Source organism: Grus americana, chromosome 2, assembly GCF_028858705.1.
Source record: "Grus americana isolate bGruAme1 chromosome 2, bGruAme1.mat, whole genome shotgun sequence".
Classification (NCBI taxonomy): domain Eukaryota; kingdom Metazoa; phylum Chordata; class Aves; order Gruiformes; family Gruidae; genus Grus; species Grus americana.
In genome coordinates this window covers 167,233,504-167,257,996 of record NC_072853.1, presented here as the reverse complement: position 1 = coordinate 167,257,996, position 24,493 = coordinate 167,233,504, and the positions used below count along the sequence as shown (strand labels likewise).

Genomic DNA, 24,493 nt, shown 5'->3' with positions numbered 1-24,493 from the left:
TGCTTCATGGAGCTGAAGGACTGGTACTCCTCAGGTTGTGTTTGCTGTTGCCTCATAGTCTCTGTTCCCCAGGAGAGAGGCTTCCCAACGGCTATGGACAGTATCTCGCTGGTATCTCTCCTTCTCAACCACATGCCACCACCCAGTGGGTCAGCCTAGCCCAGCTTTCCACCTCTCTGACTAAGAGAGAAAATGAAAAGGGAAAATGTCTGTTGAGCCCTTTCATTAATAACCAGAAACACAAAACACAAGTGACCCTCAGTGAACATGTTCCCCCCCCCATCCATGTATCTGCCGTCCCCAACAACTCGCCCCTGACGGCACATTCCAGCCAGGACGGGTCTTATGCCCTACACAGCAGTTCTGTCCCTTTCCCAGCTCAGCGACTCATCAAACAGAAAGCCACAGAAATTAAATGATTAGTCTTTATTTCTATACACATGGGGCATTGATCCTAGGGTCTGTTTTATGGGCTGGGGAGGGGGGAAACGGGATGGGGACAGGGTGGGGGAGGGCATGAGTGCATTTCATTTATAAAGTCAGGCCCTGTTCTAGTGAAAATCGAAGTTCCTGTTTCTTTCCCTCTGTATTAGACTCCCTGTCCTCTTACAGGAAGTCTTAATAAAGTCTCCAGGGATGTTTAAAATGAAATTTAAAAAATCATAATCCCCATATGGAAGCATTGGCATCAGTAAGATACACCACTGTGTGATAGCATGGAGCCAGGGAATATTTGAAAGCCTGTAAAATAAACTCATTAAACTGGTATTCTGAATGCATTGCCTATGGAGAAAGCCTCCTATAAGCTACTTCCTATCTCTTGAGCAAAGAAAAAGATGTGACTGAGTTTCAGAGCCGAGCCGTTCGGGGCTGGGATGGAGGGAGAGCAGCACTATATTACGTAGGAGGGACAAACAGCAAGGGAGCTGCAAAGCACAGAGCTGGCTTTCGGCTTCAGGGAGTTTTGTTTCAAAGCCATCCCTCCTCAGAACAAGGAACAAACAATGCAGAGCTCGTTTGATCAGCCACAGACAGACTTTTCACGTGCAAGGAGATGGCAAGAGGTCTTTGAACGCTAGAAATAGTATCAGGTAGAGACCACCACAATGGGTCTCAGTTTCTGAGAGACAGAAAGGCAGGACCAACCACCAAAGTGCTTGGTCCCAAATGGTTGCAGACCCCATGCAGCAAGCAAGACACGCTACAGAGGATCATCAGAATAGGCTGTCTGTCCAAAGGCCACCAAGATCCAGTATCTCTTCAGCATTAGACTAGCCAAAGGTCCCTGCAGCCCAGCCTTTTGTCCTGGATGTTAGCACAAAAATGCCCAGGAAAGGTAAAAAGAATGGATCAGGTGTGGACTGAAGAGTTTCTGGAGGACTCTCCTGGTCTTGACGTAAAAGGAGCCTTTCTCTTCCCTAGAATCACAGACTCAAGAGAGCTGTGCGTAACAGACCAAGGAAAAGCAAATTACAAGAGTCTTTTCCCTTCACTCTCCTCAAAGCACTGTATCACCTCTTCAGTTTCTCAACAGCAGATTTTGAAAGTGAACATGTGTTTCTATTGTGTCTTAAATAGGAGCATTTCTATTGTGTCCTATGACCTCCCTGCAAATAACTTTGTTTTGACAGGCAGTTTTATGGTAAGAGAAGATAGTGTAGTTCAGGGAGGCTTCGCCGCTATTATTTTAGATCAAATCCCTGGAGCATCTTCAGAAGAAAATGTGCACAAAGCCCTGTTTCACAAGATCAGTGCTCAGGTCCCATCTATTGTCCCATATTTTGCTTCTGACATTAAGCAGATTGCCTTTTGTGCCCCAGTTACCCTGCATGACACTTCTCAGTCTGCAGGAGTCCAGACTAAGGGACCCAGTACATCAGGGACTCAGCAAGCGAAGAAGATGTATTTTGTTTAGCCAGAAAAGATTAGGACCATAAAAGTCTTTCGGGTCTATGTGTAGAAATGAGGGGAGTGCCATGCAAAATGCCATATGAAATTAGGAACAGTAGAGAGCCAGAGTTATCTCACAGTTATTGTCTGATGCATCTCTAAGACACCTTAGGGGTTTAGGAGTTAGACTTCATGAGGGTGTTTAGCTGGCTGGTGCATCTGCAGGAACATGCTCAAAGGACCCCAGTTTCTCCCCCCAACCCTTCCCCCCCCCCAAAAAAAAAGAAAGAAGGAAAAAGACAGAAATGAGAAATTTTGCGGCTCTCTATTTCTGAAAAAGACCCTTTTCTTTAAGCCTACAAAACCCTGTCTCTCTGAAAACAGCCACCCAAGTCAGTACCATAAAGGCCAACCTGACCTACAGATTAAAAGCTCCATCTCCAGTCCTGGAAATATTTTGGGGTTGATTCTTCTCTTTTTTTTTTTGCCACTGGAAGGAAAAAACCCATGGTTTTAACAGCCCTACCTCAGGTTTGGGACTCCACATGTCACCTGGTGGAAGGGGGAATCTCCCAGTTCCAGTGAAGACCTTATTTGTTCTCCATGGGCTTAACGAGGTGATCAGGTCAGCACAAGGGATCAAGATTTCTTCCTTGCTACGTCTCAAAAGGGAGCTGGACATGGAGAGTTTACTTTGAGAAGATAGATCCAAGATACTTCTAATATTTAGATCGGTATTATGAAATCAATAAGAAACAGCAGTTCTTATTCAGAGTCCCACTGTGTAAGGAAGTACACAAGGAGAGGGAAAAAAAGACCATATTTTTCCTTGAGAGCCTCTGGGGCAGCTGTAATTACTCCAGAGTTCATCCTTCGGAGAAAGCTGCAATTTAGCAGTGAAAAGGTATAATGAAATTTCCTATCAATAGATGCACCTTGTGTGTAGCATCTTCTGGCAGATCAACACAGAACCTGTGCTGTTTTTCACTGCTTTTCATTAATACTAAAAGCAAAACTAACGAGGAAAAGGGAGCAGAAGGAAAATAATGCAGACAGATTTTCCATGGGCTACTTTCCCAAATGAACCAGGAATTAAATGAAAAAAAATTCAGCTTCCCATCTCCTCCTATTGACCTGCTGATCCAGACTTATGATCTTCACCGCAGCCCCTTGGGGACACCTAGCTAGGGAGACTTAAGTTTTATCCACCAAAGCCAATGACTATTTTCTAGACGTCTATTACATCAACGATGTCTTTGGGGCATTAAGGTACTGTCAGCTGAACTCTTACCTCTATTAACCAGTGGAAAAATAATACTGGAAGAATTGCTCAGGTAGATAAACCAACGCCATGAAAGTCTTCTTTGGATCGAAGAAGAGATGTTAGCAAGACCAGGCTTGATTTAACATCAGAAATAGGACAAAATATATCCAGCACAAACTACTTCTGTCTCCACACATTACAGAAGAAGAACAAGGTCCCCTCTAGTGGAAAGCTATGGAACATGCCGAGCAGGACATCATGCAAGTCCTTCCTCGTCCTGGCTCAGTAGTTATCTCGGTTTGTTTTCTCCACACCACCCTTGCCATGCACACACCATCAAGCTGATGAAAACGGAGCTTCTGTCACTACTACCTGGATGTCCAAGCCTTGGGTCTTAAATCCTACTTTTGGCCTCTGGGATTTGCCATCTCACTTATGTTTTCAGAGAAATCAGTGTATCTCCAATCTTGTCATTAATGATTCATTTTGCAAAGCTTCAGCAGCCGTGGATGTCATTTTTGCAATGCAATTTCTCCATCTGGTGGTGTAAAAAGCAGCTCCCAAGCTGCTGTTGGTCAGTGTGCGCCACTCCAGCAGTGCTGTTGTACACCCACCGAGATCAGGCTTTCAGATTCCACCTGACCACTGTAATACGAGCGAGAGGAAAACACACACCAGTTTTGGACCGTGCCTGTAAATTTACTTCCCTCCATGCCTCCTTCGGACACTATGATAAGTTTTGTTAGGCAGGATGTTTCCCTGAAAGTCAGCAGCCCCGAGCGATGTATTCCCTTCATTCCGGCCATACACTGTCCCTCTGACAACTTAGAAACAAGTTGATACACCCCCTCAGATAACCCAGGGCTGGTCCTTCTCAGAGGAGAAACTTTTTTTTTTTTTCAAATTAAAACAGCATCTTTTTTTCAGTAAGACATGACCACAAACTAGTGCCATACAATATGTAAGAGCTTTAATGTATTTTCTGTCTGATCTTGGCAGAAATTAATTAGGATGAATTGCAAAGGCTCCAACAGTCCGAGATGCAGGGTTGGGTTGTTTTTTTATTTATTTTTTTGGTGTGAGAGAGATAATGGTTGTATTGGGGAGGAGAGGGTTAAGGAAAGTGCTGTTATTACTGGGTTGTAGTGAGCTTAATGACAAAGTGAAGCAGTAGATTTTCTTCACTGAAGGTTTCGGACCAGGAGTAGACTTGTCCCTCTTCCTCTTCACCAAAGAGGTACACCAAGTCAGCATCCTCATTCCGTACATCATAAGGAGTGTTAACAGCTGGATTAACAGCACCACACCATATTTCCGGCCGCAGGACAGGGAAGCAGTCCTTCCTCCCCAAATCATGGCTGGATCCCATCCTACCCATGCTTTACCTGTGAACTGGAGTTTATAAGATGTAAGCATCCACTCGGTCTCCCCAAAATACGGACTGAGCTCATGCAACCTTGTGCAATTCCCAGGAGGAGACATCCGTGCACACACGCAAATAGTATGGCCTGAATGCAATTTTTAAAATCTTTTTTTCCTTTCTTTTCTTTGTGACTCCTTATGAAAGAAATCGATCAAACAGGGAGAGAACAGAAGAAAGCGGGTGACTGAAATGTAATGATTGACACCTGTCATGTTTCTGTGTGTTGGAGTCCACGTGCTTTCATTAACTCTGGCACTAGGAGTCTCTGCAGCTCCCTGAGCGAAGGTGCGTTAACATGAACTGATACCTCATCAGGTGTTACACGTGCACGTACACACACACAGACCGGATTACAGACCTGTGCTCCTGCACGGCTGCCTCCTCCCCAGCTGGCTGCGTGACTCTTGTATTCTTTTTTGTTCCAGCTGAAAAAGCGGATAAAAGTCCTTTTCCTGGTCTCACCTACAGCCCAGTAGTTGTCCTGAGCCATAAACCTGGACATCTGAGAGCTCGCAGGATGAGGAGGGAATTGAAACCAGGTCCTCTGCTCCTGCCTGGAAGCTGCAATCCTCACTCGTCTTCAGCCTTTGAAAAATTAGGGGTGGAACTGAGATTCAGACTTAAACATAGATGTCTATAACATACATATCCACACTCACCATTTGGTATCATCGCAGTGGATGGAGGTTTAGGGCTCCAATGACTTGTCTGCATACAGGGGCAGAATTTCTGACTCTGAGTTCCCTCCATACTCCTCTAGCATGACAGATCATACCTGGAGCGTTCATGCTCTTAGTAAATATTTCTGTAGTTGTGAACATCTTTTCCATCCTTACTCCTCAAGTTTTACACCACCCTTTCAGTAGCTCTGGTGCTTTTGGGGCCTTTTATGAGCTGACTGACCTCATTAACGCAGCAGAACATGCTCTTCATTTTGCTAGGTTCATTTTCTACCAGGATGGGTCGGGTAGGAAAGGAGAGAGGGGAAAGGAAAGGTGAGACAAATGAGAAATGTCTTTGCAGTGACAGATCTCTGCAGCTCTCTGTCTGTCTTGAAACCACAGGGTGAGTAGAAAGCGGTTGGATTAATATAAATCTAATTCATGGGGCCTGAGCTGAATAAACCACTGGGGATAATTCCCTCCTTGCCCCATGGAGCAGACAAAGCCATGCCAGTGTATACACTCAGAGATGGTGTATCCAGCAGAGACAGTAGGTAGAGCTTCAGTCATCGCAATAGTTTGCAAACTATCCCCCATTAGCTTTTTAGCTAAATACCCCATGGCTGTTAATTTTAAGGCATAAATTGCTGACATATTTACAAAACACACTAGGAGAAAAGCTGCTCCCCATAAAACTGCTTTGCAGGAGGTGAGACAAATAGCAGCCACATAAAAGAGTAGCAAAATCCCTGGTTTCAAAACTGCTCAGGGAGAGACCAAAGACGTGAACGTGTTCAGCCCTGAGACCCTGAGTTTCTGCTGCAAGATGCTGAGCATCTTCACATCCCCTTCATCCCAGTGGGCTCTTGTCATCTGCTGCCTTTCCTGAAGGGATGATGAACTGAGGACAGCTACTGCCTACAGCAGCACGGATGCAGTCTGCTCTTTTTTTTTTTTTTTTCTGTGCACATTCTCCTATAGCTTGATTTATATGTCTTTCATCAGAAAAAAAGAAAAAGGTGGATAAATCTTCTGGGACATACGCAGTTCTTTGTATTTCCTTCAGCAGTCCAGAGAAAGAGGCATCTGAGAAGGAAGGAAAGTTTTCTCCCATGTGTCCAAGCCACCTCTCAGAAACCATGAGCTGTGACTTAGAAAACTCTGTTCTTTGGGTTTTAGCATCCAGAATTTACTTAATCCCTAAAATTACCCACATGCAAATCCTATTTAGGAGATGAGTGCTAGTAAATATTTAGCAAACTCCTTAAAGTCTTCAAGAAGAACAAATTTTACGTTAATCATGTCCTCCCATTAGTTTAAATCTTCATCTCTGTGCATTTCCATGCATATCCAAAGTCCTGATTCTCACTGTAGGTTGCAGTTTGGTTCCAGTTGCTGTTACCATGTAGCTCTGCACGGTGCATTCTATTTACAAGATACTCTCTAGTCAAATGGCCAGGTTTTCCTTGTGTGGACAAAAAACCAGTGACTTGGTCTTCAAAAGGTAATAAATCCATACATCCAGTGGCACTCAACAGCCCGAGTATATGGAGACAGCATGTCCTATCTGCTCCCAGTGCTCTACCCACAGCAATTTGACAATGTCCTCCCTGAAAGACTGCCAGCACTGTCTCTTAGCAAGATCACTTCTTCTTTGCTGGGGCTTTGGCATTCCCACCAGCCTTGCCATTAGTTTTGGCGCTTCCTCCTGATTTTACTGCTTCACCTTCTTTTTCACCTTTCTTCCCACCGCCTTGTTTCTTGTCAGTACTGTCCTTTCCCCCCTTTTCTCCCTTTTCTCCCTTTTCTCCTTCTTTCTTTTTGGCCCCATCCTTCCCTTCTTTCTTGGATCCTTCTTTCTGGTCCTTTTCACCATCCTTCTTCTTGGAGCCTTTGGACCCATCTTTCTTACCCTGAGCCTTGTCCACTTTTCCAGATACAGTGGGAACTTCTTCTTTTTTTTCTTCTGCAACCTGAGCTGTATGCAAGGATGGAAAAAGAAAAGAGGAAAGCAGTTAACTTGGGTTGACAGTAGCCAGGAAGAGGGCAAAATTCCTGCTCCCTGCTGGCAAATCTTGAACAAAGGGAAAATACTTCTACTGGGGCTTTGTCCAGACAGCTGTTTTCCTCAATGACTACCAGCTTTTCATGTCTTTCTTTTGAGAAGATAAATGAATGGGATAAAGCAGAACTGGTAATTTCAAGAGCTGAGTTGTGGCTCTATTGGAAGACATGGCTCCTGTTGGTAGGAACTGCTCCATGAAATTTATAAACACAGGCCATAAGCATTTCCCAATAATGACATTCAGTGTGGAGTTGTCATCTTCTACAAGAAGGAACAGAAACATCTCTTTTGCAATTCAGTACAGACCTGGCTTGGGTTTGGTTTGGTGGTTTTTTTTTTAGTTGGTTGGCTTTTCTAATTCTTTGTTTTCTTGTATGGGATATGTCTCCTGAAGCTGAAGCGGATTCTGATGGGGATCTTTGCTGTCAGAGACAAACAAGCAGAAGATGGCTTGCCCAGCACAGGACTACCAAGTAGGCTTAGCTTATGTCCTGTCCACATCCAGTCACCATGGGATTGGCTTCCTACCTGTTCTGCTGCAATTAATGACAGCAACACACTATGGGCATGTAGCAATTAACTCCAGTGCATAGTTAGCCCTGTTTTGGTATGTTTTAATACATGAGCCATATTAATTATAGGAGGCTTATAATATCTTTACTTATGGAATACTTTTACTTAGGAATATCTTGGATTCAGTGCCCACATTTCAGGTGAGAAGACTCATAAGTGTCACACAGGCTCTGCAGACTTTAATTATTCAAACAAAGGATTTGGTAGCAGAAAACTTTTCCTCTTTTCTTTTTTTTTTTTTTTTCTACTAGAAGTGGTTAATTTTCTCATAAGTATTTCTGAAATCAGAGCTTGATGCACTGAACTCTCATCCGAAGCTGCAACTTGACAAACACAGATCATATTTCATGTATTTCTGATGGAAAGCTTTTCCTTTGCTCAAGACCAGCAGAGTATAAAGTTTTGCAAAAACAAGTGAAAATGTATTAAATTTCCTGTGACCTCCTTCTGTGAAAATCCCCAATATAAAACTCAGATATGTAAATAGATAACACAACTTAATAATTAAAACCAGCCAAGATGTAGCAACGACCTGGGAGTGACCTCGGCAATCGGAGGATGACTGGTCACTGCTTAGCTTTCTTCAGCTGGCACATAGGCTAAGTCAATTTATTTCATGTTTGTCACAAGCTAAGGAAAGATGACAGTGAACTGGCTTAGGAAATAATTTGGTAGGGGCCTTTGGTGAAATGTCTCAACCCTCACCTGGAGCCATTGGACTCCAACCTGTTTAAGTATTCCCAAATCTCCCATTCCTATGGATGTCTGTAGCATCACTTTCAGACTGCAGCAATGTAGGTGCAAATCAAACCTGACTTTGTTATGTTTACCTAAAATATTCCTTTAGCCTGCATACTAAAATAAAATATCAACCTTTGAGCTTGGGAACTGGCAATTCATTTGTACATACAAATGGGAATAAAACAATACAATCTCTTTCTTACAACCACATGGGAAACCCTGACATCTCGTATAAAAAAGGACAGGGAAAAATAATAATAATAAAAAAATCAAACACCACATTATCTGCTTCCTGGACAAATATGGTAGGAACCAGGTGAACTCCCAAAAATGTCAGCTGGAGAAGCCTCAGACCAGAATACTTGAAGATCTCCCAGGCAATGGACCCAGACAGGACATCTCCACCCACAGCAGAGGCCAAGTCCTGCTTGTACTTCTCCCACAGACTGGGAGACAGAGCACAAATGAATCCATTTGTATATAACTTTTTGTACACTGAACCCTAAAGTCCATTTTATTTATGTCCAGTAAAAGTGCTTGCCATATATGACACTCAAAAAAGTGCATGGAGAGCCATTTGGCAGTTAGAATATTCCATCACAGTAAATGTGAAGTGGGGTAAAATAATGCCAAGAAAGGAGAGTATTTAACCATTGTAATATATTCACGATTAATAGCATTTGACACTCACAGAAATCTTTAAAGCATTTAATGGCCACTCAGTAATTAAAATCACTCGAGTCATCTCTCCGGCCTTGACTGGGTCTACCAGGGGCTGGCACAGTATAAGTACATAAATAGTTGACACACACATTATATTTCATGACCGCATAAATCAAGGTCGGTTGCCAAATGCCAGTGGGGCAACGTGGCAGAGCATCACACTCTGTACAGCTGAAAATAACAGCACAGAGAGGAAGCCCAAAGGTTTGCATACTTTCCATTGTAATGCCTAAATCACGTAGTGAAACTTTTTCGGGGACAGGGTGCACACTAATCTCAGAAGGAGGGCAAACCAGTGGGTTAGATCACATGTAGCTTTTGCATTTAACTCTTCAGGCGCTGACAGTTGAGTCAGTCCTTTTGGGTCCCAAAGATTGAAGACCTACAGGCATTTTTAAGGCACAATTTACCTCTTCCACTTTAGCACCTCCCCTACTGTGAAAGGAATCACATCCTTTTTATTTTCCACCATAGATAAAGCGATAAAATTGAGAAAACTAGTGCTGATGCAGACTTCTCCATAGATGTGGATAATGTATTTGTGGTTAGATGACTCTCACCCCAGTACCAGTTCCTTCAGGGCAACTGGGGCAGATTTATAGCTGACCCCAGAGGACTAGGAGCTTCAGAGCACACGTATTTGTGAGCCATTACCAGACATCAGCAGCCGTATGTTATCCACCGGCCTCCTACCCTGCACTGTGCCGGCACCATAATTCTGGGCTTCTCAAAAGGTCAAAGGGTGGTCAACTATTCAACTTACACATTTAACAGGATAAAAGTTTAGGTAGTCTTTATGGTGCAGCTGACTTCCCATAAATTGCTTTCTTGTTGTAATTTATTCATGACTTCATGCTGCAATAATCTACCATGGTCTGGTTAAATCTACACCAAAATAGCCAGCCTTTGGATGGAGTACATGTGCATGTTTGTAGGATGTAAAGACTGCTTACAGGAGATGAAAATTCATTAGTGTTCTGGGGTAAAACAGCCATTCCACTGCCCAAATACCCTTTCTGTCTCTTCTGGATATTCTCATGCTTAATTTATTGGTTTTCCAGGAGTCACAGTCAGGCAGGGAGAGGATGCAGCAGCAAATGAGTGAATTTGGCTTTCTGCTATCTACGGGCATGATCCTTCACAGCCTCTGGGATCTACTGATAGCTGGTCCTTACAGAGTCAGAATTTGGTCTTTTAGGCAGGAAATCGAAGGATACAATACTAAGCACTTCCATGTGTGATTGCTCATACATGTAAGAAAGCTTTAACTAGACCTTTGGATGATCTTTGACTTTAAAGTAGGTTAAGAGAATTTAATTATATAGACAAGGGCTTATTCATTCCAGTTGGGTTCAGCTCCAGAGAGTGGTCTGGCCATCCTCAGTTTGTAGTCTAGGCATAGTCAGATGTCTGAACACCTCTGAAATACTGAGGTATGTGCAAGTTTCTACTGTTAAGCACTTAGTTCTGTATTTTGCTGGTGTGGAACCAAATTTCTGCCTCTTTCACCAGTTTCATGGACTGAAGAATCACATTTTGAGTCAAGGAAACTCCCAGTTTCCATGAAACTACAGACCACAGGGCTTGCAGAGACACAGGAAAGAGAAAAAAAATCATAAAAAGGTATTGAGAAAAAAGAAGTGAAATGCAGAAAGAGAAGTGAGAAGCAGAGAGTCCAAGGTATGATGGATCTCATCAGAAAAGAGAAGCCATAGACAGCCAGACAGGAAGGCGGTCCCCTAATTTCCTTGCAGGGCCATTTCATCTTCTTCTTTCACCACAGGCAGGGAGTTGAGAGGTCTGGACTGGACATGACCAGAGAGAGTTAGGAGAGTTTCGGTAGAGCCTAGGGTACAGAATCAGGAAAGATGGTGAGAGGAGCGGACACCAGTGACAGAAATACTCTTGGCCATCCAAATGGGGCAAGCCATTTATGGGTAATGTGAAACCCTAACAACTTTTCTTCCTCCTGACACCACCCCCCCCTCCACCCCTCCACCCCCACCCCCGCAACCCAGGAAGTGGCCCTTAAAATGAATCAGACTTTCGGGAAATTTTAAACAAGAACTTCAAAGGTGTGACCCTGATTTTCACCAATGGAGAAACTGCTCTCTTCATCTAAATGACCATTCCTGCTGCCACAAGTGCTGCAGGTTTAGTGCATGCGAATGGGAGGTGTTTAACAAGTCATGGCAATATCTTAATGGTTGTGCCCAAGGAGACACATTGCTTTACACTAAGGGAGGACCTAGCCCTTTTGCATTTATGGATACAGAAAGCAACCCCAAAAGAAGAGATGGGTCTTGTGTAGGTGTGGGCATGGAAAGTACCTCCAGGGATCTCTGTCAGCTCGTTGAGTGGTGGCACAGTCTCCAGTTTGTCTGCATATGTCTTGGCTGCTTGCCGTTGAGCATATCGTGCCTCAATCTCTTTCTTTGTTCGTGGAATCCGGCACTTGAAGATACAGCAGAGCGTGATAACTGGGAAAAGAGAGAGGGAAACAAAAGTATTCCGTTTAGTCAGCAGATCTCTGTGTAGTGTGGTCCATTTACAGTGGGGAGACAGCAGGAAGAAAAAATAATTTCAGAAGAGTTTCTTCCCGTGGGAACGTGTAGCCATTTACATTGGTGGAAGTACCTGCCTGAGGGATATGGCCACACAGTCTAAAACAGTGGAGTTACCTGAAAGTAAAGAATTACCACCCTTCAGCTGAGCTGTGGTAAAGGACTGAGCGTGCTCTTCCCACCAAAACCAATGTAAACCATTGCCTTTCTATATGCCACCGGTGTTTCTGAGCATCAGGGCATCAACAACTTAAATTCATTATCTCTTTGCAAATGATAGCAGCAATTATGATGGACTGTCACCCTTCAGCAGTGAGTTATTGCTAGAGGTTCCTGACAACACGTCTTAGCCATTCATTTTTGTGGTAGGTAGATGCTGGGCCTGGGGACCTCCAGCTGAAGAAAGCAATGAGGACTTTGGCATGAAAATGTTGTAAACCCTTCAAAATAGATCCAGAACAAGAAGCTCAACATATGCCTTGACTGACTTTCATCCAAATCCATTTACCGAAAGACAAGATTGGACCCATATCTCCTAAATGCCTCCATCATGCACTTACTGTTTCATCATGCTTCTTTCCATTGTCCAGGCTTCTTTATATGAGTTAAGGATGCAGATGATGATTTTACTCCTAGTAAGAAATATTTTCCCTTCATGGCTAAACCTATACATTATTTCAGAATTTCCATCTGCAAATCTAATCATGATTCAGACAATTCATTTTAAAGGAATCACTATTTGTTGGTTTCCTAGACTAGGAATTCACAGGCTTGAACAGATCATCGGTTCATCCGTGTATCACTTCTGACAACAACAAAACAGCAACTTCAGGGAAAAGATTAATGAAACTCGGGAACAGGTAATCATAAAATTAGTTGGCCCATAGGTCATAGACACATGTCAAGAAGCATGAGATCTCATGGTCTCTATGAACTTTTGAGTTGCTCTTTTGTGGGCATCTTTAAAATAGTTTGAGGGATTCTTCTATTCTAAATAAAAGCTCAAATTTCCAATCTACCTAAGTTCTTAACCTCATTTGTATACCTTATGGAAATGGGTTCTGCAGGCAGGCAGAGCCTCGTGCTTGGAAAGATGTCATATGATCATTTTTACATGCTCTGTCTCTCATTTTAACTGGAGTTCCCCTATGCCGCATCACCACTCTGAGAAAGGAGCAAGCATCCAATTTTCTGTACACTTCAAAAATCAGGTCATCTCCTCTGGCTTTGTATCACCATGAGCAATGTATTATTCCCCTGAGACTAATCCAAGGAAATGAGAGAAATAATCTGTATTCTTCGTTCCAAGTGTAAGCCTTTCTCGTTCACCAGGAGTAAAACCATTTTGCAAACACCCTTCACAACACAGGGACACAGACCATTCACTGGTGTAAATTTTATTCCCTAAAAGTTTGTCCTGTACCTGTCCAGCCTCTCCCAAGTAAAGAGGTATCACGTTAACCAGGAAGAATCTCTGCATGATTTCTCCATATCACAAAAGACAAAAAAGAAAGTAGTAAAACACCTTTCTCGGTGTTTTGAGGTTAGTGTAAAGTTACCAAGTGCAGCAGCTCCTCTATCCCTTTGCTGAGTTTTGCTGCCAAAACTATCATCCCTTAAACAGTTTGCTGCAGAGGTGATGTAGTAGAATCACACTCAAGGCCATCTAAATGTCACAACAGGATGAGACACCTGAAGCTGAAGTGAATTGCTTAAAACAACATGAAATTGTAATAACCTGTAATTGGGGAAGCAATCAAGATGCTTTTATCCTTGCTCTTCCATGAGGGTCAGGAACAAGCTGAGGGTAATTGAGTTTTTATTTGTCTTACAAAAGGAAAGCGAGGTACCCATATGGTGCTATTGGCAGGACAACATTAGCAGCTCGCAAGTGGGTAACGTACCACATCTGGAAAGCACACAGCTGGGTCCACCCTGCTGTTCAGGGCAGCAGGATCTCACTGTGCACCTGCCCACAGAGCCTGCTACAGCTATGTCACAACCGATGGATGGCACAGAGATTTTCAGGCTAGCAGACAAAAAAATAACCAGTAGGTGGACAAGGACTCAAGGCAAGGTCAGACTAGACATAAGTACACATTTTTAACAGTGACAGCAAGCAGGAGAACAATTTACTGGGGGGAATGGGGTACGTGCTTTTTCTCTAACCACTTTTAAATCAACATCTATTGTTTTCCTAAAAGCACTCTGGAATTCAGCTAAGCTAGGAAATCCTCCACTCACATTTGAGAAAAATTTGCCAGGAAAATTAGCACCATATTTCCTGGAGATTGATAAATCATGAGACTGTCATCTTTCAAGTAAAGCACAAAGAGATTGCTCAATGCCCTTGAAAATCAAGGACAAAATGCCTCCCAATATCACAGTAGTTGGCTTAGCCCTGCAGGAAGGAGTAGGGGTTGTTCTGTATCTCACAGCTCTACTTCTTTTCCATTACTAAGGACAAAAATGGGAGTTGTTACACGACAATCATGAGCTGGGCTCTCTGTTTAACTTTCCAATGGAGATGAAGTGTTACACCGAGGTACTGGGAACTTAAGTTATCTTGGGATGTGAAATGATTCATAACCAGCCTTCGGAGCAAGAGGCTTATGTGGAAATAATACAGTACTATTCCTATCTCCATCTCCCTTGCAAGCCACGCTTAGTGTGAGGTTCAAGCCATGCAGGGGGCTAAGTATTGGACTGAATGCCATTATCTTTGTAAAAGAATAGGCCAGCGAATAAGATTTTGATATGGGAGCTTTAGGGCACTGGAACCGATACCAGGAATGATCATTTTGCTGCTAGTGGGAAGCTATTGCCTCTTTGATATCTTTGCTTTTCCCTTCAGGTCAGACACAGGAGACAGAGTGGGTGGAATTCAGCTGCTCTGGTTTATACGTCCCAAAGCCAGAGATTATGGTCTCAGAGTCACTCCATTCTCCCTTTATCACTGATGGAGAGAAAGGAGCATCTCTGCAGGGTGATTAATCTCATCTTAAAACATAAATTTAAGGTATACCAAATAAATCGTTCTCTGCAGCTGCCTTTCTCCCCATTAACTACAAAAAGACCCTGAGTGTCCAGTCTTACACGGGACCCTCGAAGAGCTGTGACCCCCTGCAGTGACAGCCAGAGGCCCTAGGGCTTCCAAATGACATCAGAGATCTACATTTAGGCATGTGAACTCTTCCTCAGTTAGACAAGGTGAATCTCTTCTAACTACTCTGGAAGTTAAGAATGAAATGTTTGTTGCATACTAGAAATTTGGAGCTATCTTAGCATCATTTCTGTTGTGCCTTGTAGATATTTTATGTTTTTTCCTGCTTCAAACCAGTGAGATTGTTTTTGCTCCACTGATAATTTATCCATCACGTGAACCAGAAAGAAATGTAACCCGTAATGTTTCCTGGGTCTTTGTTGATGCCGAGGTTAACATTCTTTTCCACTGGAAGAGCAGAGATTTTTTTCATTCTGAAGACAACCTCAGAAACTGCACATACCTGTAAAGGTCCTGAGACCATCCTCACCACCACTGCACTTTCTGGGGTTTGGCTGCCTGGGTTCGGGGCCAGATGAGAAGTAATGCAGCTGGTGGCCTTCAAAGGAGTTAGAAGAACCCTCAGTGGAGCCTGCAGTGACTCCTAAGCTGACGGTCTTGTGCCTGGCCCCCATTGGAGGTCTGCTGCAGTTGATGTTGTAGCTGTGCCCATGCCTGGTCATGTGTCCCATTGATCCAGACCCTGACCCATGGACATGACTTTCTGGCTTCACCTCAGACCTGCTCCATCACTACCAACTTGGCTGGGCCTGACACCAGTTACACTTAGCCATCACGTGAGGATGGTTGGCAATGAGGATTGCTGTTTAAAAAAACCATTCCTATGAGACAACAGATCAAGAATTGGACAGTACTCTCTCCCGGGAGAGTGAAATATCAAAGCAATACTCTTACAAAAGCATAGTATGTGACATGACATCAGTTAGGCATGTTACCTGATAGGCCTATGTTCTCAGGGTAGAGAATTACAACGTTAACAAAACCAAAACCCAACACTAAAAACCTCCATGAGGGTTATATGTACAATGAAAGTGCTTAAACTAGAAGCTTTTTTTTTGGGATATGAATATGTACAGGAATATTAACCGCAACTCAATTGAGTAGTGATAACTTGATCACTTTTGATTCTGGGTCCACAGGATGAAGTATTTGGGGGACCAGTTAGCTTGGATGTAACTTGAGAATTTGTTATTATGCTTTTTTTGGCAGGCAGATTAATTGACTTCAAGTCTTGAATGTCTGTTTTGTATTAAACATTAACCAATTCTCTTATTCCCCAGGTGAACGCTTGAATCACACTGCTATCAAACAATATTTAGTCCCTTTTTTTCACGTTGTGCGTCTCCTTTTCCTTTCCAGGATTTCAACTTTCATTTTAATTGTCGAGAAGGCTTCTAAATACAGCCTGAGTAAACTATTGCCTGTCTGATGCTATGGTGAGCTTAAAGCAATCTCCATAAGATGTATCAGTGCCCCATCAGCACCATGGAAGGTCCAAGAAAATGTTCACCATCAAGGCTTGGAATGGTGACATTGTTCATGGTTTCTCTGCTATCAAACTACATAAAGCAGAAGAAGAAACGTCCTGTGTGACAAAATGTAGTGGAGTCATTTTCAATTCTCTCCATTTTCTCAGCTTTTCTGTATTAATATTATCTGACCTTGTGATACTGTGATAATAAGCATCTTCTGTGAACTGCACAATTAAACACTAGGCTTTTTCTTTTTCATAGAATCATAGGATCATAGGTTGGAAAAGACCTCTAAGATCATCAAGTCCAACCGTCAACCCAACACCACCATGTCTACTAAACCATGTCCTGAAGTGCCTTGTCTACATGTTTTTTGAACACCTCCAGGGATGGTGACTCCACCACTTGCCTGGGCAGCCTGTTCCAATGCCTGACTGCTGTTTTGGTGAAGAAATTTTTCCTAATATCCAACCTAAACCTCCCCTGACACAACTTGAGGCCATTTCCTCTTGTCCTTTCGCTAGTTACTTGGGAGAAGAGACCCACACCCACAATAACATGCTGTGGATTGCTTTGCTGTTTGGCTTCTAAAAATCACTTTCTCACCTATATTTCTTTTCTTTTCAGTTATCTAACATGCACAGTTGAATTCGGTCACCTATTTTGAAGGAACATTTCTGTTTAAATTAAAAAAGTCAAGTTTGATCCTGCACATGGTGTTCTCTTTCCACACTGAAGATTCAAGCTGACAACGTATCAAATAATTTTTTATTGTTTCTGCCAGGCTGATCATGTGAAATGTAATTTTTCAAGAAGGAAGCAAATAATTGGTGGTCCTTTATGAAATAGGTATTTTAAAGGAGTTCACTTTTTTCTCTCTATGATGACAAAAGAGGTATTCTAAGTGATAGATTTTTGTTCTTCAGCATGTACTTAAAAAATCTGACTTGGGAAATAATGAAGAACTCTGAGGCTTGTTCTTTTCTGGATTTTTAGCATGTTTTCATTATTTTTACATGGGGCAATGTCTTCCTAATATTCATATCCAATACTATTCAGGTTGGAGGAGCTGAGAAATGGCCCCAAAAAGCTCTCATCTGAAGTACAGTAACAAAGCAAATGTTAAACACGTCATTTCCACCATAAACAATTAGATGCTTGTGACTAAATAATGGCTGTGTGTTTACTCCCACTGGCTTAAACTAAAATATTTTGTTTCGTAATTGAAGCAAGCTAAGAGCGTACGCAAAACACCACGAAAGGAGTTCTACTGGCTTAAATTAAATATCCATGTGGCCAAGTTGCCCTGCCCATGGTCTCTTTTTTCTTTTCAGTTAAGTGAATTTAGCTCATCAACAGTAACACAGTTGCTTCTAGTTTAGCTGGGCAGTAAATTTAAAAATTGAAAAAGAAGAAGGAAAGAAACAACTGGGTTCTCCTAGGAGCTGGAAAAGATGTAAATGAAATATCTTCTTCAGAGACTGTTTGGTGTAATATTTCAGCAGATCTATGATTAAGGACCGAACAGTTTTATAAATTGAATGGAAATTGGCTGCAATACACAGTAGGTTTGTTCCCTTTGAAGCTGAAAAAATACAGTCTGCCAATGAAGCATTTAATTAACATTTAGCAAAGTAGCCTGTGCTGCTCTGAGTTAATTAGGCAGCCATTCCATTGTTAATAATGTAGGCAATTAATGCAGATGTATTCAATGGCAAGTTAACTGCAGCACTTGTATTTAAATGCGCTTTGAAAAGCCTGGAGAGTTCCTTACTATATAACTACAATGATGCTTAAAGGAAAGAGCTAGCATATTTTGGCTGCTCAAGCTACTCACGGCAGTGTTAATAACTGGCTAATTGTGATAATGTAATGATCAGGGAGGGCTACTAAACTCTTAAGAAAATTTGTTAGTGCTTGAGTGGCTGCTTGTAGGACTGGTCCACCTTGAGTGCTCAGATGCTGAAATGATGCTGGTGCCTGAAACACTTAATTGAAAGATACCACTGCTACTACCAGGGCTGTTACTCTGCCCTAGCGCCTCAGGAGAGGTCCCTGGGCCTGGTTCCAGAAGAAGGAGGCTTTCCCTCTAAAGAGCATGCAACCATCTCCAGGGCATGTAACCGCATCCCGGCCGTGGCTCAGGCTTGGGATCAGGTTGCTGCAATGGGGATTCAGGATCTGCTTTCTTCAGGAAAACAGAGAGACCTAGATGGTAAAAATGTCAGATTTAAAGTCCAGGTTGGAGATGGATTAGATACCCTTTCAAAATCCTTCTCAGTACTGTATTTTATCTATGGCTTTTCTTTCAAGAAAAATCTAGTACTTGGATTAATGTACTGATTTCCTAGCAAGCAAAAAATAGGAGCTGAAGAATGAAGAGATCTAGACTGTAGTCCCAACAGTTGTGCCAATATGACTTGAAGCAAAACATGTTTTTAAATATGTCCACCTTTGTAAAATGCCCTGAGGATATGCTGAAAGAATTGCTCCAAGGGGTCAGGGCTGCTCTAATATTTGCTCAGCCATCAAGCTTAACTACACCTCTACATGTGATATTTTCCTGGTGTCTGGAAATGAAGGTCTGTCCACACCATTAGATCACATCATCTGACCTCTCTGCACATCACAGGTTATTATGTTTAATTAGTGCCTGAGTGAAATAACTTGTGTTGGATTGAATCCCATCTTACTCTGGGGAGAGCTGTTAAGGGGTGGAGAGTGTGGCAATGTTTAATCACCCTCCTTGCCACATTTATTTCTCAAATTCCCATTTGAAGTGACCTGGTTATAATTTCCAGACTCTTCTCTTGCCTCTATCTACTAGACTAAAAAGATCTTTAATAATATTTTTTTTTCTTTTATTTCTGAAGTCCTTCAGTGCTGTAATCAAGTGGCCTTTTGACCTTCTTTCCAACAAGATAAACAAAGTGAGGTCAGTGAGAGTCTTGTTTGAAGACCTTTCTCCAGGCATCCAACAGAGGTGAGGATTTTGGGGCCTTTTTCTCTCCTGCAAACGTTTGTTTTTTCAGCATTTGTTTTCATACATAGGCACGAGCATCTCACCAGGACAGCATATACAGGTCAACAAACCTTCCTACCTCTCACTAACCTACACTAATACATTCAAATAACTCCTTACTGCAGCATTACCCTGAACTGCATTGCTTAACTGATTGCTTTGCTCTGATAATAGTTACTAATTATAATTTAGTCACTGAATGCTTGTTTATTCTGTAGATGAGGTCTTCCCAACCATAGATCCTTGCTTCTGCTGTCATTCACTGCTTTTTGTTTGAATGGCTTCAGCCAACACCCTGCGTTGCTCCTTCCATCTCTTATTTTATTTTATTTTATTTTATTTTATTTTATTTTATTTTATTTTATTTTATTTTATTTTATTTTATTCTCCTGTCTACTGACAAGGAAGACAGCTTTAACAGCAGCCACTCTGGATTTATTCTGAGCTCACCAGTGAAAAATATGAATTAGAGTTGGACCTCTCATAAGAACAAGTGTTACCTTAGGAAATTTTGATCCGAGCAAAGTTAGATTTCAGAGCTAGGAAATGCTGTGTGGGACAAAATGAAGCAGGTATTCACTGGGAGCTCCCTGGAGCATCCCTGTAGATCCAGACAGGTGAAGGACATGGGTCATCTCATCCTTAGGTAGACATCTAAAGCAAACAGATTAATTATTCCCACTTGTTCTCTCACCTGGTCACTCTAGATGCCTGACCTGAAGGCATCTCTAGATAGGTGAGATGAATCATAGTGACAAAGTCCTTATTAGACATTTTGGCTGGTGATCTAAGCTATTAATTAACACAAACCCTAATTAAAAAAAGCTCCTAATTGCTTATGCTTTCTATTCTATTGCTTTCTTGGGCTCTTTTATGCCCAGTGCAGTTTCTCCTGAGGCTAGGGTGGAACTCTCTAACCTTCTTTCCCCACCATCCCACCTTAAAGGCTGGGAGCAGGGGTGGGATTTACCATCCCAAGGGGTGAGAGATTTGGGACTGAGTCCTCTCCATTGCCTCCACACATGGAAAGGAGCTGTTACAGGGAGGAGCCAACACTGCAGCTATGTGAGGCAAGATCCAAGGATGATTGTTTCATCTAACAAGGAGAAATACCTTTTGTTAGGCTTTAAGCTGGGCCTGTCTTTTCTGTCGAACTAGAACTAGCAACAAAACCCAGGATCCCAACACCCATGGCTAATCTCATGACTCGGAAAATCAAACCGAGGTTTGGATCCTAGTCTGTGCAGCTCAGACCTGCCTACCCCCAGACCTCATGTAGCCCTATGGATGATTTCAAATCATAATTAATTGCAAGCAGCATATGGCTGCTACCTACATTCACTTACGCCATCTGAGAAGTAGGGATATGGGCTGTTATTTACCCTGGGAATCTGCAAAATCCCTTTTGTGTGGTGTTAGTTGGGTTTTGTGCGAGACAGTGGCTTGTGCCTGTTGTCCACACTGGATAGAGGAAATGCATGCGCTGGGTCAGGCTTGAAATTGCACATGAACGGCAAATGGGAAGTAAAATTATGATGGTCTATTGAAATAACAACAGTAATAATAAATCAGAGCATGACAAGTTAATCAAGTAGGTTTGCCCAGGAAGGCTGCAAATCTGACTTTCACTTTCAGATCCATAAAGCCATACACAAGTGGTACTCGCTGGCCCCAAGCTAATCTCAGCAGACCTGTACCTCATGCACCGTGCCACACAGCAATGAAGCCTCTCCTCACAGTCCCCATCTCTCATGCCAGAGTCCACCTGTGCACAAATCTGCACTCCATCACCCCATTGCTTTGACCATGAATGGTCACTGACTGGGAGAGTGTCGTGGGAAGATGAAGCAGCGGGTTAGGCTTCCAGCTGGTGGGGACACCCACAGAGAGGAGCTGTTTTGGAGCCCCACCATGGTCCAACACCCCAGTTCTTCCTCTTGCAGACTCCAGACACAGCCCCTCCTATGTGACCCGATAGCTGTCACATTGAAGAGAAGCCAGCCTCAGGCAATGGCATCTTCAATGCTTCTTAGCTGATAGGGATCGCAACAACTAATTTTGTAGTAGCCCTTGCCACGTCTGTGTGAACATGCACAACGGAAGTTTAAGATACCATTATTGTACAAAACAAGAACAGCATAGGTTATTTGTTATCAAAATAATCAGGAAGAAAGAATATTTACTTGTTACTAATTGGAGTGCATAAAAAATGGTCCTTCCTTTGTAAAAGACAACTTTCTCTTAAGCACCCCCATTTGTGCTCAGCTTGAGCTACGTATTCTGGTGCCAATAAGTTTGGGGGCTTGGGCTATTTTGTAGGCACACAAGTGCAGGACAGCTGTAAAACAGAAGAAAACGTCTCACGTGTGATAAAAGGTTTCCACGTGAGAACTTGGGCTGAGAGCAAATGAGGGGCTCAACTTCTTGTCTCCATGTAAGAGCCATCCCTTGTCCCAAGCGATGCTTTCTGTGATAGAGGACAGTACTCCTCCCCTCACATCCCCTTCTGTACATACTATTCTGCGCACCCTGGTGAGTGTTTCTCGTATGCTGGGCTGCTGGTGGTGCAGTGTTTGAAAATAGATGCTAAAGCCTCTGTCAGAAAGCACCATGTGAAGTATTCCTGAGCCAGCCTAAATTTTCTGTGCCTCACTGGAAATTCTGCACATTAATGGAAACATCTGGGTAGTTTTGCCATCCAAAAAGTAATGGTTATTTAATAGTGTCAATCTTTTGCCTGGCATTTATGTTTCAACACCCGCAGCAAGTTGGTAAATAAAACCTCTAACACTTCAAATTAAACTGCACTCAGTTAATTGCATTCAAGATGTTTAACAGCTTTGCTGGTGCACGTTAAATAATACTTGATTCCTGTGAACACGTTCGTTTAGCGTGAGCCTCCCTTGTACTCTCACACTATTTTATACTCCTCTCGAACCTTCGACAGGTTCAAGGGAAAGATTCCCAGTTTACACAGGCAGATAAGCAAAAGCTTTGCATTCGTGACTCTCAAGCATCCCTCCTGATCACAGACCTGCTTCTTCAAGCTTTCATGTCTGCAGTGACATGTCAGGAGAAAAAATGCTCATGTCTGGGATTACATGTTACTATTTGACTGGCATCGGTGAGAATGGGAAAGCATCTCCAGTAGGTCTTTCAGAAGGATGCAAAGATAGGGAAAAAGAGATCAGAACTGAGCTTCCTACTTTTGCAATCAGTTTCTGCTTTAGCCCACTCCTTTGTCACTCCTCATCCAGGTAAGCCCTACTTCCCAGTAGTACTAGACCGGGTGTGGACTACATGTAAGGACGTGCAGTGAGCAAACCTGTTTCCATGGCCCCAGAGCTGTTCTGGCGCCACTAAAACATAAGCACCCAATGAATTAAAGTTCCACCACTCATGGACACAAGGTGGTCTAAGGTCCACCACCAGGTCAGGTAGCTCAGGAGTTCCTTGCCATGATAACTAGGTGTCATGCAAAGCCAATTTTGTCTCCAGTTTGAGTTGAGCACAAGGCATGAGCTCATGCCTGGAACATGGCAGTGGGATGCAGTAACAGCCCTGCTGCAACCCCACCACGTGTGGGAACCTCCTGCTACAGCTCCATCTACCTTCTCCCTCACTTTCTCCATTCAACAGAGTAGAGATACGAAACAGGATGATAAGGAAAGGGGTCTCTTCCTGCCCACGATACCTGAAATAGATCTGGTTGACACTTGTCTGGGCAACCTGTTCCAGTGCCTTAAGCTGAAGTACGTTAGATTTAGATTAGATATTAGGAAGACTTTCTTCCCTGTGAGGGTGGTGTGGCCCTGGCAGAGGTTGCCCAGAGAAGCTGTGGCTGCCCCTGGCTCCCTGGCAGTGTTCAAGGCCAGGTTGGATGGGGCTTTGGGCAAGCTGGGCTAGTGGAGGGTGTCCCTGCCCATGGCAGGGGTGGCACTGGGTGGGCTGGGAGGTCCCTTCCAACCCAAACCATTCTATGATTTACTCCGGAGGGATACGCCAGCAGGGATGTTGAGGCATTTTGCCCTGCATCCACACCCAGTTGTTGGATTGCCTTTGCAGAAATCAGTGGGGCGTCACTCAAAGACGTGCTGCCTGCATCCTCCCTGTTGACTGCTGTCAACAGACCTGGGGGTGTGAAAACAAGGAAACCAGCAGACTTTGAAACAAAAGCAACATCCAGAGAGGAAAATAAACATCCCTGCTTAAAAATGTTGATGCCAAAGAAAAGGGTGAGTCAATGGAGAGTTTATTGGGCAATCCTTGGGCCTGCTGCTGGCTTTTCCAGGGATGGATCAGGACCACCTCCTCCTCCATCACAGCACTGCAGTTTGTAAAAGGCAATACTTTTGGTGCAAAGGCATCAGTTTTTGTGGATGAAACAGGGTGTGCAAGATTCCAAGGTTATGACTCAATCCCATCCTATCAGGGCAATAGTGTCAGGCCTCAGTTCCCTATTTACAGCTTTCATAGGGGGAAAAAAAAAAAAAAAAAAGAAAAAAAAGGTGAGACCAAGAAACCAGATAGCAGTGGAGTGAATCAAATCCTCCTGATAACTAATCTTATCTTCTTGGTCTGTTGTTGTCTCATCAAAGTCTCTCCAAGGAAGAGACAGACAGACAGATGCAACCTTTGTCTCTGCTTATCAACCAGCACTCAGAGAAGCAATTCAGAGCAGCTGAATCCTGCCGGGTGCTGAGAGGCAGCCTGATAAGGATTTCAGGGTACACTCTCAGGACACTCACCGGACTAATGGCTTGCCTTGCTCTGCCTGATTCAAATATCCAAAAGGGAAGGTTTCTTTTAACCAAGGACAAAACAACTGAGCTAAAACCTTGGGGGTAGGGGAGAAACAGCGAGTTGACCTGCTGTGTGTGGTGCCTGAGAAACTTTCTTTTTCCTCCCTTTCTTTACAGATTTTTCTTCCTGTAGAGGTTGTGTTTGCTTTAAAAAGCGAGCTCTCATGCGCCTTCCTCGGTTGTAGCGAAAAGATTGGACATTCCTGATATTTTAGTAGATGAATAAGA

The 24,493-nt window shown here is 43.1% G+C and overlaps 1 protein-coding gene across 1 annotated transcript in view; it reads right to left on the bottom strand.

Annotated features, from left to right (window-relative positions):
- Positions 1 to 6,882: 6,882 nt before the first annotated feature.
- The window catches only part of TMIE (transmembrane inner ear), a 36,073-nt gene continuing 18,462 nt past the window's right edge, over positions 6,883 to 24,493 (bottom strand). Inside the window, exons 3-4 of the mRNA XM_054817332.1 lie at positions 11,672 to 11,821; positions 6,883 to 7,217 (exon numbers count right to left, since the gene is read on the bottom strand). Coding sequence (XP_054673307.1) covers positions 6,883 to 7,217; positions 11,672 to 11,821 — 485 coding nt within the window. The remainder of the gene's footprint in view (positions 7,218 to 11,671; positions 11,822 to 24,493) is intronic.